Here is a 17,744-nt window from a genome sequence, read left to right as displayed (position 1 = left end):
TTGGGTATTTTTTTTTATTGATTTTTTTGAGTTCCTTATATATCCTAGAGATTAATGCTCTATCTGAAATGCATGTGGTAAAGATTTTCTCCCAATCTGCAGGCTCTCTCTTCAACATGATTGATATTTTTTTTCTGTGAAGAAGCTTTTTAATTTGATTCCATCCTATTTATTGATCTTTTATTTTACTTCTTGCACTTTAGGAGTTTTGTTAAGGAAATCAGTTCCTAAACCAATATGCTAAAGATTGGGCCTACTTTTTATTTTATTTGGCAAAGGTCTCTGTTCTAGTACCTAAGTCCTTGAAGGATTTTTGAATAACATAAATTTATGGAAGAGGAGCATATTCTATTCCTATTTCTATCTTCTTTGACCTTAACAGGTAGAAAAGCAGTTTATACTGCTAAGGTTAAGGACACTAAGATATAAATAAATTTGGTAATAGATTGTTTTATGTGATTCTAAGATCATCATCCTCTGTCCCCATTGATAATGTACGGTGACAAAATGGGAATTCCTGAGGAACTCATCCCTCTGAAAAAGGATGCTCTAGAGTATACCAAAATGGGATTAATAGAATAATGTGATATGAATTTACTCAACCATGAGAACAAGATGGGAAAAAGTATGATGGGGCAATGACAAACTCTCTTTTTTAAAAATTCTGACATGAACAAATATCCTTGCACAACTGTCTAGAAAGTGATTCCTAATGTGAATTAATCATGATGTGGAATACATCACCCCTTACTGAATCCAATATAAGGGAATCTTGTCAATATTGCACTCTGAGATCATGCAACATAGACTGATAAAAACTACCATGAACCAAGACTCTTAAAGATTTATAGTTCATAAGCCCTTCAGGATCAGGATATAGAAAAAAAGAGTATTAAATCCAGATAGCCTTAATAGTTTATTTCCACTGCAGTCATAATGCCACAATGAGAAGCAGGATCAAAAGAGCTGAGTTTGCTCCAACAAAAGAACAGATTGAGACTAGAGATAGCTCTTATAGGCAACTCCTTTCTAGCAAGATCCTGTTCTGATTAGAAAGCTTCTTTTGTTATATAGTAGACCAAGTAGCCCCACAAATATATTTTTAAAAACTTCAAAAGGTAAAATGTCCCCTAGATTTTTTTTACAGAACATATTAACCCCTGCCAGTTCAAGCATACCTTTTTGTGGGATAACAGAAGATCAAAAGTGCATATTTTGCTATTTCTCTGCTTTGTCCCAATAACCCCATTTTCTATTTTAATCTTGTTAGCAAGTTATGTGGTAATGTGCATGTATATATGTATATGTACACGGTACATTATGCATGTGTATCCCCTTTGCATGAATACACTCTTAAAAGTTTCAGGGCATCACCTTCTAAAATCTGGAGTGGATTCCTATGAAGAAAAGAAGTAATGTATCAATCCTGAGACTGCTAGCCTTAGAATGATCTGCTTTAAAAATTGATTCGTGGCCAGTGTTTGAGAACTTGGATTTAAAAAGAATTCCCTTCATTTTCAGAACTAATAAAAGTGGCTAACTGTGTCTTAACTGTTTATAGAAACAATGGGGCTTATGCCAAACATCTGCTTTCCTTTGGGGAATTGCTATGAGTGAGAGAATTTGCTCTCATAATCAATCCCCAATAAACACTACTGAGTTTGTAATGAGCTTCCTTTCTAGACATTTCACATATGTTATCACAACTTGTTGCTGGCATAACAGATGATCAAAAAACAATGCATGCTTTGCTCTTTTTCGGCTTTGCCCTGTTAGCCCCAATATTTTATTATGGAAAGAGTTAAGCATGTCCATGTGACTCCACAGGATGAGGGCTCTTGCAAGCTTCTAACAGGTTTAATTACTTTGAGAAATCATAAAAATATGCATTCCCTGGAAACTCGAATATTTACCTTGAGCAATCAGATCTCGTCTCAATAATGGATAAAGAACAGGTTCTACACCATCCATTTCTTGTATAATAAGGGTTTTCCCAAAACGCACAGCCAACTCAAGAGCTGTGATAAAGTTACTATCCTGTGAAAATAAAAAGGAATACATATTAATTTTTTTATTATATCAGTATATACAAAGATCCTTATAGATGATAAATGAATATAGTACTAGAAAAATAAGAACATTTTAATTGTAATTTTAATGTTAATAATTCAAATTACTCAATTATGTTTCTAGTTACAAGTACTTGAATTATTTTAATTGAATAAGTTATCTTAAAATTTTCATCACTTAAATAGAAATATTTCTAAAAAATAAGAATTTTGACCATTTTTTTATTGTTGAAAAAACATCTAAAAGCTCAACAATTTTTAAGTATATATTACAGTGTTGTTAATTATAACAACAATATAGGTAGCAGATCTCTAGAACTTTTTGGTCATCCACATCTGGAACACTATACCCATTGAATATCATCTCTTTACCCCACAATACAAATGTCTTTCTTTAATTTTCTACTATAATTATAAATTTTTTATAGAAATAAATTTCAAATTCTATCTGTAATAAATTATCAGGTATTAATAAGAACTACTTTGCCTATATTCCAAATCAACTATTGAATGGGGAGTTTAAAAAAGAAAAATGATGAATTCCCATAGATATTTCTTAGTGTGACAGGTTTAATAATTAAGTTTAATTTTTAATTAATAAATTATTAATTAAGACTTTTCAACAAGACTCTACAACCAATGAAGAATTTTTAGGCTTTTTAGCTAGCAAAAAAAAAAAAAAAGGAGTTTAAAATATTACTCCATGCCTCCAACAAAGATGGAAAATAAAGTATAATATTTGGGATAATTATTAAGACCTTATACTGCAAACCCCAAATGAGACTAAAGTACAATCATGCACCACATAACATTTCAGTCAACAATGGACCACATATACAATAGTAGTCCCATAAGATTATAACGGAGTGAAAAACTTCCTATTGACTAGTACATCACAGCTGTCATAGCACAATGCTGAGCTGTCAGGCATATTATAAAAGTACAACACATACAATTATATATTAGTATATTATATCAAATAATAATAATAAACAACTTTATGTATATATATATACATATATTATATATATATACTTTATGCTTTAGAGTATATTTTAGAGTACATGAAATATACTTTAGAGTATATTCCTTTTACTTATGTTTTTTATTTATTTATTTATTTATTTATTTTTAATTTTTTTTTTTAATACTTATTTATTAGTTTTCGGCGGACACAACATCTTTGTTTGTATGTGGTGCTGAGGATCGAACCCGGGCCGCACGCACGCCAGGCGAGCGCAATACAGCTTGAGCCACATCCCAGCCCCTTACTTATGTTTTTTAAAATTAACTTATAAAACAGTCACAGGCAGGTGCTTCTGGAGTTATTCTAGAAAAAGATAATGGTATTGATGATTCTGACCTTGTGAAAGCCTAGACTAGTATATTTGTTTGTCTTTACTTTTAACAAAAAAAGTTCACAAATAGTCAACAAATATATGAAAAAATGTTCAATGTTTCTAGCAATTAGAGAAATACAAACTAAAATTATACTGAGATTTCATCTTACTATAGTCAGAATGGCAATTATCAAGAACACAAGGAACAATAAATGTTGGTGAAGATGTGAAGAAAAGTATATACTCATACACTGTTGATGGGACTGCAAACTGGTACAACCACTCTGGAAAGCAGTACAGACAGTCCTCAGAAAAGTAGGAATAGAACCACTATTTGACTCAGTAATCCCATGTCTCGGTATATATCCAGAGGATTTAAAATCAGCACACTAAAGTGACACAGCCACATCAATGTTTATAACAACACAATTCATAATAGCTAAGCCAGGGAGCCAATCTAGGTACCCTTCAACAGATAAATGAATAAAGAAATTGTGCTATATATACACACATGGAGTATTATTACGATGCAATAAAGAATGACTTTATAACATTTGCCAGTAAATGGATGAATCTGGAGACTATCATGCTAGGTGATATAAGCCAGTCCCCAAAAGTCAAAAAGCCAAAGGTTGAATGTTTTCTCTAATATGTAGAAGCTAACCCACAATAAGTGTAGGGAGGGGGCAACAGAAGATTAGTGGGTTAGAAAAAGGGAGATGAAGGGAAGGTAGAAAGGATAAGAAAGGGAAAGTCAGTGAAATGAATCTGACATAACTTACCAATGCGCATATATGAATACACAATGGTGAATCTGATATCATGTACATCCACAAGAAATTAATTTAAACAAATAATAATGACAGGTAAATGGCAGAAAGATCATTAGATGGAAGGGAGCAGGAGGAAGAGAAAAGAAAAGAGGAGAGATACAGGGTCTAAAATAGAATAAAACATATCCCATACTTATATAATTATGTCAAAAGGGAACTAGTGTTCTGTATAACTAAAAAGAACCAGTATTTTTTAAAGTTCAAAAAGTTAAAAAAATTAATTTAAAAATAGGTAAATTCTTATAAAATAAAGATATATAAAAATAAAATATGTATAGTTATATGTGTTTTAAGCTAAAGTTTATAAGGTAAAAAGGGCAAACTAAGGTTAACATTATTGATAAAAGAAAATTTTTGTGAATTTGGTATAATTTAAATATACAGTGTTAATCAATTCTCCAGATGTATACAATAATGAACTAAGCTTTCACATTCACAACACTCACTCACTGACTCAGCTAGAGCAACTTTTAGTCCTGCTGACTCCATTCATAGTAAGTGCCTACCTACACAGAGATACAATTTATTTTTATATTTTATACCACATTCTATGTACCTTTTCTATATTTAGTTGTGTTTACCATTGTGTTACCAGTTACCTACAATATTTAGTACAGTAATATGCTGTACATGTTTGTAGCACAGCAGCAATAGGCTACATTACATAGCCCATGTGGGTAGTAGGCCATATGACCTGGGCTTGTGAAAGCACACTCTATGATATTCATACAATGGCAAAATTGCCCAACACATTTCTTAGAATATATCACCCTGATTATGTAATACATGATTATATTTTATATATTATCTAATTTTCAATTATTTTTACTACAAACAAATGAGATAGAAACCCCATTTATAAAAGTAAGGTAAGTTTTAAAAATAACTTTTCAAATACAAGAGAATATCTATAAAAGCAAGTCATACAGGGGTGGGGTTTTGGCTCAGTGGTAGAGTGCTTGCCTAGCATGCATGAGGCACTGGGTTCAATCCTCAGCACCACATAAATGTAAAATAAAGATATTGTGTCCACCTAAAACTTAAGAATAATTTTTTTTAAAGTAAGTCATACAACTAGGGCTTCCAAAAATGAAATTTAAAAATAACCAAATATAATTTTCTTAGCAAGATAAATATGACAGTAAGAAATCACAATTAAAAAAGACTATGATTACATTTTACTGACCAAAATGTCAAATATTGGGACATATTAAATATTCTTCTTGGTATGTTATAGGAATAGGAAATTGTGAGAGACATTCAAGAAAACTACAAATGTGCTGAAGACCAGGAGAATTTTCTGATTCTCTAAGCTAAATTAGTTATATGTGTGCCATTAATCATAACTTAGAGAAAATATTTGTTTCTCTAACCTACTACAGCATCCTCTTCATAAGAACAGAAAGTGTGACTACTTTACTCACTATGAAATTCCCAAATAATAAGCACCAAATAAATATTCTCATCACTTTTTACAAATTACAAAACTGAAGCTAAGTGAGTTATATTTCTTTCCCCAAATCCAACTCCAGGTAAATTATAGGCCACAGTCTTGGATCTGTTTTCTAATTATACACCCAGAATTATTTTCACTATAAGATGTTATTCTTAGTTAGCATCTGAATAATAAGTAATACATACCTGTTGATTAATAACCTCCAAATGTGAGTCCTTCAAATGTGTTTTTAACCATTCTGTAGCTTGGGATGAAGGATCTATAAGAAATGGACATACTCGACTCTAGATTGAAAAGAAGAAGAATGTTAATTAAATGAGTATGGTTTGATTTAATGAAAATAAATGCCTAAAAATTATGAAACAATTTCTAAATGAGCTGACTTTGGAGGATGCAACTGTACAACCAGAAGGAATAAATACAGGTACAGTACATATCAGTACTGGAAAACCAAATTAATAAATTTTCAATGAAATAATATTAAGTAATTAAACTGTGCATAGTCCCAATTGTTACACAATAACTCAAAGTGTATGTTAACAATATGCTAAGCAAGAGTTTTATTCCCATGCTGATGCTATTTGCACTATTTGTTCTGGTTTTTAAAATGCATAATCAAGGTATTCCCTAACTTTATACATCTTCTGGGTGAATAAACCACAAAGGCCTTATAAAAGACCCATGAGCTAATCATAAAAATACTGCTGAAATAATTTTAACATAGTTATTTACATTTTAAGACACTGATTCTTCTAAAGCAGTAAATATCTACCATAAAACCTTATCTTAGAAATGAAAATTAGACTTTATATGCTTAAATCTAATGAACTAGAAACTAAAGTCATTACAGAATGTCCTGCACTAGTTAATCTCTAAAACAAACAGGAGTTTAGAACCCAGTGAAGACATCTTACACACAATGGCTCTTAGAGATGATAGGAAGCCAATTATATGTATAAAAAAATGTATACCTCCTAGCACCAAATAAATATGCAATAACTCTAGAAGTCATCTAATAATTACCACTACCTACTAAATCAGATTTAAATGAATGAACTATTTTTTGTTAAATTTTCACTTATTTGAAAAAAATGTAATTGTACATTATAGGGATAAGAAAACACATGTGAAAGAGTAGAATAAAAACTTAGGACTGAGGTGTAGCAATCTCATAAAAACACTTGTTATTTCAGTGGCATATCAAGAAGGAAGGCAACAGTAGGAATAATTTGCCTTGTAGACTAATAGCTTTTTATCACCAACACCATTTAGAATTCCTAGCACATGGTCATAATGAAAACATACCTGGCTTTAAAACACCTTTATTACAGTAATTAAATTCTCCACAAAGAACTTGTTTTTATTTGCAACCAGAGTAGAATATTCCCCCCTTGCCATGTTACATCACTGTATGATCATTACCCAGAATCTATTTCTATAGATTTCTCTTAACTGTTCCATCAAATAAATGAACTATTCCTAGAAAAATGATGTGGTTAGTAATTAGGTTCTTAGTATTACTATGGGTTTGGGGTCTACTTTTATGGTGGCATTCAATAATAAACATTTCACAATTCTATGAGATTTTGCTTAACCCTGACAGTATGATTTTAAAATTTGAAGGAGTTTTCTTACCCATGATTTCAAACCAATGATCTGATGCAGTTGAAAAAAAAAAAAAGAAAATGGTAATGTTTCAAAATCTATTTTTAGCAAAGGAAATATGTTTAACAAATTTAAAGGGTACTTACAAGTTTTTGTTCATCGCATTTATACTTTTACACAGAGATTTAGAGAAAATTTCTAAGGTACATTTTATCTGTGTTGCATGATGAAATGTAGTTAAATTATATAATTAACAACTTATAATAGATCAAAAATGTTGAGCTTTCATTCATTTATTCATCTACCTTAGAATCTACAGTAACACAAAGTTCAAAGGATACAGAAATTAATAAGATATATTCCCTTGACTTCAGTGACTTGACATCCAATAAAGAAGCAAAAATAAAAAACCCATCATTCAGAAGTATACAAAATGCTACAGAAGAATGATATATGGAGATAGGGCAGAGACTAGGAAACAATTCAAATCAATCAAAGCCAAGAAAAATTAGGAAGGCAAAGAAGAAAAAAAATCATTTTGGATAAAAAAAATACCATGATGAAAAGAATAATAACAAAGTTCGGAGTTCCTGGAAAAATTCCAGTAGTCTGACACAGCTTGATTAAGAAAAATGTGGGCAAAGATGATATATTAAAATGGCAGAAGTAGGGACTTGGGTTGTGGCTCAGCGGTAGAGCACTTGCTGAGCACGTGCAAAGCCCTGGGTTTGATCCTCAGCACCACATAAAAATAAATTAATTAATTAAATAAGGGTATTTTATTGTGTCATTGTGTCAACTACAACTAAAAAAATATTTTTTAAGAAAATGGCATAAGTAATCTGGCATCTGTGTGATCATGAAGACCTTTTTATACCATGTCTAAAGATGGTGAAAATTTCATACTGCAGGCAATGGGAAGTCAATGAAATATATTAATTGAAATAATATTACTTGATTTGTTTTTGAAGGATCCCTTCAACAACTATAAAGAAGTGACTCAGGGCAAGGAATCAGATAGTATAATAATGTATTTATCCAGATACAAATTGATGAAAGTATAAATGAAGCCACTGGTAGTGGATATGGTTAAAACAGGATGCATTCTTGAGATATTTGAAAAATATATTTGACAAGACAAGATGAATAATAAACTGAAAGAAAAAGAGACAGTGGGAATGACTCCCAGCTTATAGTTTGCACTACTGGGCCAAGATTACAATATTGTCAATGATGGGAAATAAGGAAAACCAATGATAAAAAATTAAAAACAAAAAGATTTTTATAGTGAAGAGCTACCTATGCTGTCCTGCATGCCCCACTTAACATATTTCTGATGAGGTTATCAATCACCTAACCCTGTATCCACGGAATGAGTAGGTATCCCATACTAATCAGAATCCTTTCATAAGCTTGACATACATGCTTGGAGTAAAGGCGGAAGGAGGATGTGGCACATCCTTAATCTAGAAACAAAAACTCTGATAATGGAAAACATGGAGACACCAAAAACTATTGCTAATGAAGGGTAAAGAGAACCTATCTGAGAATAAATCCATCTGTCAAGATGAAGAAAGAAATGTCCTATTAATACCTTCTGAATTCTGAAGCTAGCCCCAAATTTCTGCACATCTCAATTATTTAAAAGCATAAATAGTTTTTTATATGGGCTGTAATGGGTCACAGAAAGATTCTCAATTAAAAAAAAAAAAAACAGCAAATTCAATTAAAGGCAGATAAAGCTTGAGCTTCCTAGATAAAAATATTCTACAGTAGTTGGAACTATAGAGGTCAGGAACTCAGAAGAAAGATTCAAGACTAGAAATACATATCTATTTAAATTCTTCCTTCCTTGGTTAGGAGGGAATATTGGGCAAGGGACATTTTTGAAAGTGATGACTCTTAAAACATTTAGGACATTTTATAATTTTACTTTTATTTTTAATACATTAAATGGAATAAAAGCAAAAAAAACTTTACAAATAAAATTAAAGCCTATTATCTCTTTATTACCTAAGGAGAGTTACATTAACAAGAATAACACAAAATAATTAAGTTAAGGTCATTCATGTACATGCGCGTGCATACACACACTCCTATAGGAGGCAGTTTTAGAGTACTAACTGGTGCTAGTTAGCTTGTGTTTGAATCCTGGCTCAACTACTTGACAGCAATGGACAAAAGATCAACTCTTCTGTGCCACAATTTCCTTATCTATAAAAAGGGCTACATATGCACCTACTAGATTGAGTTGATGTCAGAATTTTGAGTATTTGCTTTACCTATGTTAATTCTTAAACAATAATATATGCACACATAGTAATTACTAGATAAGTGATGATGATGATGATGATGATTTATTGGGGAAGTAAAGAATTTCCCCTTTATGATTTAACTTTATAATTCTTTGTTTTTAGACATACAATATCAAATTAGTTAGCATTTCCTAGACATATACCAAGTAGCAGAAAGGAAAAAAATCTCAGAAACTTTGAGTTGTTGAAAGAAAACCAATTAGATACCAAACTTTTCATAAACAATAAACATAAATATCCAATAGATGTCTTCACAAGAAAAAATTATATAAAATCTGAAATTTATACTTATCCTATTTTCCATCTCCTTTTAGAATGCTTTTCACTCACACCTTCTCTATTGTTTCTAACATCTTTATATTATCCATTATTCATGGAGTTCCCAACGTTAAAAAGATTATTTATCACCCGTACCAGGTTTATTAATATAAACCATAGCCCAAGCAATCCACAAGGGATGATCACATTAGCCAAATGTTTCTCTGCTCCTCAAAGACATGTTATGTAAGCTTTTTCCTAACATAAACCTAACTCTTGTTACAAGGTCAAGGATAAATAAAATTTGACTATTTCCTCTCTCAGAGAATACATGCACTTCAACAGTTAAGACAAGCCAAATATGAGAACTTCAAGCATTTATGTTAAGACCAGTAAAGAAATAATTCTGGACACAAAAGGTTTTTCTTTTTCCTAACATCTAAAATTTTTTTGAGTAACTACAAGACTTGAATCTGAATAGTCTCCAATGAGAGAGAAAATCTCAGAAAAGTTGTTGTACACTTGAAGAAATTTTATAAACCTCAGAATCAAAAATACATGTTATTTATCATGATTAGCCATCTTTCCTCAGGAGTCTTCACAGATGCACATGTAGTATATATTTAGAGATTTAATTTCATATACATTCATAGTATTTTAATGATTAGATGTTATAAACATGTACTATCCAATCACACCCTTAACTATAATGACTTATTTTGAATTTAGTCTACCTAAGAATTGAAATAGAATGTTGACAATAATGGAAAATTCATTCAACAAAATCACTAATTACCATACCCCCCAACACTTTTACAAATAATTTTTATTTTGTTAAATAATTGCAAATAAATAACTAAAAGGAACTCATCAATATTAAATATAAAGTAAATATAAGCTTCTTATTAAAACTAACTTTAAAATCAATTTGCACATATTCATTATGAAAGACAACTCAGAAAACAAAATTAAGTATTTTCCATTGGTATCAGGAAAAAATAAAAATTACTATAATAAATACATGTTTTCTGAAGACTTACTTCTCCTGGTTACTTGTGGAATAAAAAGAGAATTCTTAAACTAGAATTATATTTTTTTAACTTTTTTTTTTCTTTAATGTGGTGCTGAGGATCGAACCCAATGCCTCACACATGCTAGGCAAGCGCTCTACTGCAAAGACAAAACGCCAGCCCCAAACTAGAACTTTTTTGAAAATCTGCAATTACATTCTTGAAACATTTACTGAAACAAGAAGAGGTGATTGCCAAACCTTGGGGAGAAGCAATAACAAATCTGAAAAAAGCATACAGTTTGCAATGATGCAATGAACTTATTTACAAACACATTTAGAGTTTCAGATTTGTGGTTCCAATGGAAAAGCAATGATAAAAGTTGTTTAAAAAAATAAATCAAAGAATTACCAAAATCAAATTAAAATAAGGGGAAAGTATTTAATTTGTGGTAGCAACTTCTCTTCTGTTAGGACACCGATGCAATGAACCAAACTACAATCAGATGATTAACAGGCCTAATAAAACCAAACACATTATCCCAGAATAAATAAGGCCCAAAATATGAATCTTATAAACAGTTTATGCTACCTAAAGAGGATCATTATTCAATTCTCATGCTTTCTCTGAGACAATGAAATTACAGAATAAGGAAATGGTGTCTGGGCAGGGAGAAGGGTTACAGAGAGGAAATACAACGCTAGTAATGTAAAATATAGGCTATTGAGGGCTGGGGATATAGCTCAGTTAGTGGAGTGCTTGCCTTGCATGCACAAGTCCCTGGCTTCAATCCCCAGCACCAAAAAATATATTTATTTATCTATCTATTTATTTATTTATTTATTTTTCTGGACACAAAAGGTTTTTCTTTTTCAATGGAGATATATATATATGGAGAGAGAGAGAGAGAGAGAGAGAGAGAATAGGAAAAAATTCACATTATCAAGGAAGAAAAATTACCTTGCAAATTGCATGTCAGAAAGGAAAATCAAGTTAATTGTTAAAATCAAACTATTCAAAGTAATGATTTTTATCTGTGTACAAGCCTTTGAATTTAGTTTTCACATTCACTGCCAAAAAGGTTGTAATATTTTCAACTTTAAGAAAACATTGACAAAGAACAATTTTCAAAATATACATATGGTCATCTCCAACTTAAAATCCAAAGCTTAAATTCACTTTGCAACATAAAATAAAATTAAAATGTAAAATTTATAAAGTCATATACTCTAAATGAAGTAAGTAAACAACCAAATGAACCAGTTATCTCTATAGCATTTCTATTACTAGTAGAAACTTCTATTTAGAATATTTTGGAATAAAAATGCCACTTTAGTTTATACTCTTATATTTAGTTTATACTCTTATATTAAGGTAAAAAATAAATTATATTGAGAAGTATACATTCACTAACAAAATAAGTAAATTTTCATTAACAAAATATTTTCACTTTTACATGACTAAGAAAACAATAACAGCAAAAACCTAAGAATGTAAAGAATTCCTCTAGCAAGCCTCCAAAAAAAAACATTTCTGAGAAAATTAAAGCAAATTAATTACCTGTAATATAACAAGAGCATTTTCTATGGAAAGGTCATCAGATGGTAGGCCTTCACTTTTCCAAATTAACTGTTCACTTTCAGTACAAAGAAATCTCCTCAGATCAAATTCTGAAAAGTTAAAGATACCAAGAATACTTCATTACAATAATCTTGCACTTGATAAAGGAAAGAAAATAAAACTATTTAAAATATACTGAAACAAGGCAGGGTGCAGTGGCAGACACCTGTAATTCCAGAGGCTTGGGAGGCTGAGGCAGGAGGATCACGAGTTCAAAGCCAGCCTCAGCAAAAGCAAGGCACTAAGCAACTCAGTGAGACCCTGTCTCTAAAATAAAATACAAAATAGGGCTGGTGATTTGGCCTTGTAGTTGAGTGCCCCTGAGCTGGATCCCAGGTATCCAAAAATAAACTAAAATATACTGAAGCAAAAGTTCCATGACAACCTTTAATTTGAAAACCATTCATCTACTTTTAGCACTCAAATATAAGAATAAAGAAGTTAAAAAAAGGTTCAAAGGAATAGAACTTTAGTTAACTCATATTTCTTCAGAGTGAATGTTTTACAATCATAAGTAATTTTGTGCAAACCACAAAATGCACAAGAAACGTTAGAGTTCCTATATTTCACCTTATTACATAAAATTATTGTAAAGATAAAATGTTTAGTTGAATTCATGCAATATCAAAAATCCTTTAGTGGTCTGTTATTTATAGTGATTTAGGAATAGAAGATGCAATAACAAAATGATTCCCAAAACTTTTGTGAAATTTGGCAAATCTATAGTCTGGTATCCTTACAACTTACAGAAGAGTTTAAACACTGAAGTAAAGCAAATTAGCTAGGCACAGCGGCAAATACCTGTAATTCCAGCAACTTGGGAGGCTGAAGTAGGATAATAAATAAGAGGCCAGCCTCAGCAATTTAGGGAGACACTGTCTCAAGATGAAAAATAAAAAGGACTGGGAATTTAGCTCAGTGGTTAAGCCTCTGGGTTCAATCTCCAGTACAGATAAATAAATAACAAAACAAAAGAGTGAAATAAAGGTCAAATGTGCATTTTTAGAATATTGAAATTTCAAAATCACAAATAACTAAAAACAAACTTTCAAGACCAGCTGACTTGGTCCATTCTTCCAAACAGGTTTTTCTGAGACTCTCAGGAGCAGCAGAAAGATATGTAATAAAAGCAGCAGATAGTTGAGCTCGTTTTGGAAGAGTAGCTAATTGCTCTGTTATCTCTGCAACCTGGAAAAAGAGATAAAGAGATATAAATGGATATGTCCTATCACAGAAGAAAATTACAGCTTCATGGAATTTTGTTTATTTGGCCCTGTAGTTGAGTGCCCCTGAGTTCGATCCCAGGTATCCAAAAATAAACTAAAATATACTGAAGCAAAAGTTCTATGACAACCTTTAATTTGAAAATCATTCATGGAAAAAAATCACATATTTCTTTAAGTAATAATCCCTTATCTATTTGAATACACCAGTCAAATTTTTAAAATAACAATAAGACCACAGACCTTGCTGTGGTTTTGTATGAAATCCTAATGTATTTGTAGAAATAAACACATATTTTGTCATTGAAAGTTACTAATTATCATAATGAATAATGAGCTTTCATCCTTACCATAGCTGAATAGCATGAATTTGTATCACTTTATAAAATAACATTAAAATACACTGATGAACAAAGGTACGTAACAAATTTAATGAATCAAGACTCATTATTGTAATCTTTAGTACAGATGAAGCACAAGACAGAGCAGAAAGGACAGTGATACAGAAGGAATGAAAGAGAGGGGCAGAGTTGGTTGGAGGCCAATTATGAAAGGTTTTTCCATGCAATGCAAAGGATTTTCTCTTTTAACATTTTTAAACAAATCCCCTTTCTATTAACACTTTTAATAAAAAGGGATTTAAGAGGCAGCAAATAATGTAATGAGATGAGTTTTAAAAATATATTTCAGCCAACAAATAAAGGATGGACTAATTAAAAGGTTAGATAAGAGAGAGACAAGTTAGGAAAATCCAGATGAGAAAACAAAAAGATTGGCATTAAAGATGGAAGGCAAATACGAAGAATATTGCAAATTGATATGACAATTAAACAAGGAAACATTTAAGACAGCCCACATTTATAGTTTTGATGCATAGAAGAAACACAACTTCAATAAATTATGAACTGAAAGAGATATGGAATTAGAAAAAAATAAGTTACTTTAGACATGTTGGGTGGGTTCCTAAGAGACAAAAGTAATGCAATTATTTAAAGTATAGTTGGAAATATTAATTTTAAGCTCTGTATATCCTAGAAGTATAGCTTTGGACATCACTGTGGTATAGATGACATTAACCCTGAATGAGAGAATCCCAGTTCCATTTCAGAAAAAAGAGTTAACAAGGAGAATACTGAAGATAATCAATATTATTGAATGAGAAAATGAGAAGTATCAGGTGAGAGAAGAAATCTGGTTATAAAGTTAAAAAGAAAATGTGAGACAAGACTAATAAAGCAAAAATAATAGAATATTTCAGGAAGAAATAAATGGCCAACAATATTGAACCCTAAAATTATTGTCCTGGTAAAGGTAAATTCAAAAAAGTCTCTAAAGAGAACTAAGTTTTAGATCATTTTCATTCCTGTCCTTCCCCTCAGCACCAGGTAATAAAAAGAGGATTTGCTTTCTTTCCTAAAAATCCATTCTCATAAAGATATTTTGCAATAAGATTAATTCACTTAGTTACCATGTGTATGTAGATCATTTGTCCAAAGCCAGATGCAAGTTAATGGATATTTGTCTTTCACTTTTTTAACAAATACATAAAATAACATCATAAGTTTCCTGAGTCTTTAGACTCTATGATTCTTCTCTGTAAACAAACCTGGGCATTCCATCTCTTGTGTTCTCTATCAAGCTGATTAATTAAGACTTCTGCAGCTTTGATTGTTTCCTGTGCTTTGCTAACTTCAGCTTCAAGTTTGGCAGCTTCGGAAGTCCTGCTCTGAAATCTAAGAAAACATTTAATTAAAAACAAAAAGAATTTAAGAGATACTTAATGAAATTATCCATGGATAATTAAGTACATATTTATGCCAGAATTTAATGATAATATGGCCATAATTGTATAAAATTATCATTAATAAAACATATATACCAACACATATATTTAAAATCTATCATTCTCTACTTCAAAAAGCTGGACAGGTACTCCATAACCTTCTGTATTTATGTACATGTTTCTTAGTATGGCATTCAAGACCCTGTACAAAGACTGATCCAATCTATCTTTCTGGGTTTATTACTTGCTATTTCAGTTCCCCCAAAGTATACAGCAATATCTGAAAAAAATCAACAATATCAGAAAATGCCCTATTCTTTATCTCATGTGTTCCTCTCAGGATGTTTCATTTGTCTAGAATATCTTCCAACCACTCCCTTTATCCCCTCAGTCAAATACTCTTTAACATATACCTATCAAAAATAAAAGTACAATTTCAAAATTCACCTCAAATATCTAATACATTATATATAATCTCACCCTCAGTGCCCATTTGCCAAAGTTTATAACTCTCTTTTTAAATTGTTTTCCTTGAAAATGGTTGTACAAACATGTGCCTACAATATGCCCAGGATTGTATCAAACATTTTTTTTTAAAAGAGGGGGGGGGAGAGAATTTTTTAATATTTATTTTTTAGTTTTTGGTGGACACAACATCTTTATTTTATTTTTATGTGGTGCTGAGAATCAAACCCAGTGTCCTGCGTATGCCAGGCGAGCATGCTACCACTTGTGCCACATCCCCAGCCCTGTATCAAACATTTTTTAAAAACATTTCATTCTTACAACAACAGTTCAAAATTTTTCATGTTACACATATATAAATTTAGACCATAAGAGATTACTGCACAAAGATTCACCAATCATCAGTAGAGGATCTAAAATTTATATACAAATGTGCCGGATATTAAGTTCCATGAATTTTATGGTACATTCCACTGCCTTCCTATCCTCTATGTTCTTCACCTAGACATAAGACTCTAGAAATGAGCTGTTCAATAAGTTACCACTAAAACACATCACAAATACTCTATAGCCACATATGGCTATTTGCTACCATACTGGACAGAGTATATTACAGAATACTTCCATCATCTCATAAAGTTCCATTGGATGGTGCTGCTTTTCAGAAGTTGGCAACAGAAAACCATGTCTTTATTCACTGCATGTTATTATACATCTTATTCTTTGTTAGTATATAATAAAATAGGTGTCACAGCCTAGAGTAACAACAGCATGGTGATAAGTAACATAATGGTGATTACCATTGTAATCCATTCTTAATTAATGATTATATAATGGAAAATGCCATTCTGCTTCACTTAAAATTCTCAGCATTATTTTAAAGAATAAAGAGATAAATATAAAGTGTTTAGTATAAGACCTGAACCAGTAAGTGACTAATAAATGGATTTGAAACATTGCTACAAGGCAGACCTGCGACCGACCGGAAGAACAGGCCCAGCGGCCTGCTGGCGTGGTAGACACGTCACCCCAATTGGAGGAGGGGCAGAGAAGACCTGCCGCCCACGCCTGCAAGGTAGGCAGACCGGCGACCGACCGGCAGGACAGGCCCAGCAGCCCGCCGGTGTGGTAGACACGTCACCCCAATTGGAGGAGGGGAAGAGCAGAGCCGCCGCCCGCGCCTGCAAGGTAGGCAGACCTGCGACTGACCAGCAGAACAGGCCCAGCGGCCCGCCGGCGTGGTAGACACATCACCCCAATTGGAGGAGGGACAGAGCTGCCGCCTGCGCCTGCAAGGTAGACAGACCTGCAACCTAGAGAACAGGCCCAGCGGCCCACCAGCGTGGTAGACAGATCACCCCTATTGAAGGAGGGGCCCAGCCGTTGCCCGCAAGTTAGGCAGACCACACGACCTGGAGAAGGGGCCCAGCGGCCCGCCGGCGTGATAGACAGATCGCCCCAATTGGAGGAGGAGCACAGCCGCCGTCCGGCCCTGCAAGGGAGACTTTGCAACTATACAAGAGCAATATAAATATATAGGGGGAAAAATCAATAACACAACAGTTTCACCAAGCAGAAAGAAACACGAGCAATATGAAAAGACAAGGAAAGAAAAGACCACAAGCAATGCAGGTCAACTCAACCTTAGAAGAGATAATAGCTGCAGCAGATGAAATGTCAGAAAAAGAATTCAGGATTTACATGCTTCAGATGATCTGGAGTCTCAAGGAAGACATTAGACAGCAAAATCAGACAATGAAAGATCAC

General features: G+C 32.3%; 1 protein-coding gene across 1 annotated transcript in view; it reads right to left on the bottom strand.

Annotated features, from left to right (window-relative positions):
* Dync2h1 (dynein cytoplasmic 2 heavy chain 1) overlaps nucleotides 1-17,744 on the bottom strand; it is a 377,152-nt gene that overhangs the window by 219,090 nt on the left and 140,318 nt on the right. The window contains exons 61-65 of the mRNA XM_071616653.1: nucleotides 15,336-15,462; nucleotides 13,553-13,694; nucleotides 12,447-12,556; nucleotides 5,884-5,982; nucleotides 1,914-2,037 (exon numbers count right to left, since the gene is read on the bottom strand). Coding sequence (XP_071472754.1) covers nucleotides 1,914-2,037; nucleotides 5,884-5,982; nucleotides 12,447-12,556; nucleotides 13,553-13,694; nucleotides 15,336-15,462 — 602 coding nt within the window. The remainder of the gene's footprint in view (nucleotides 1-1,913; nucleotides 2,038-5,883; nucleotides 5,983-12,446; nucleotides 12,557-13,552; nucleotides 13,695-15,335; nucleotides 15,463-17,744) is intronic.

Source organism: Marmota flaviventris, chromosome 9, assembly GCF_047511675.1.
Source record: "Marmota flaviventris isolate mMarFla1 chromosome 9, mMarFla1.hap1, whole genome shotgun sequence".
In the NCBI taxonomy this organism is placed as follows: domain Eukaryota; kingdom Metazoa; phylum Chordata; class Mammalia; order Rodentia; family Sciuridae; genus Marmota; species Marmota flaviventris.
Note: the sequence above shows the minus strand (reverse complement) of the source record. Positions and strands in the feature narration are given on the sequence as shown.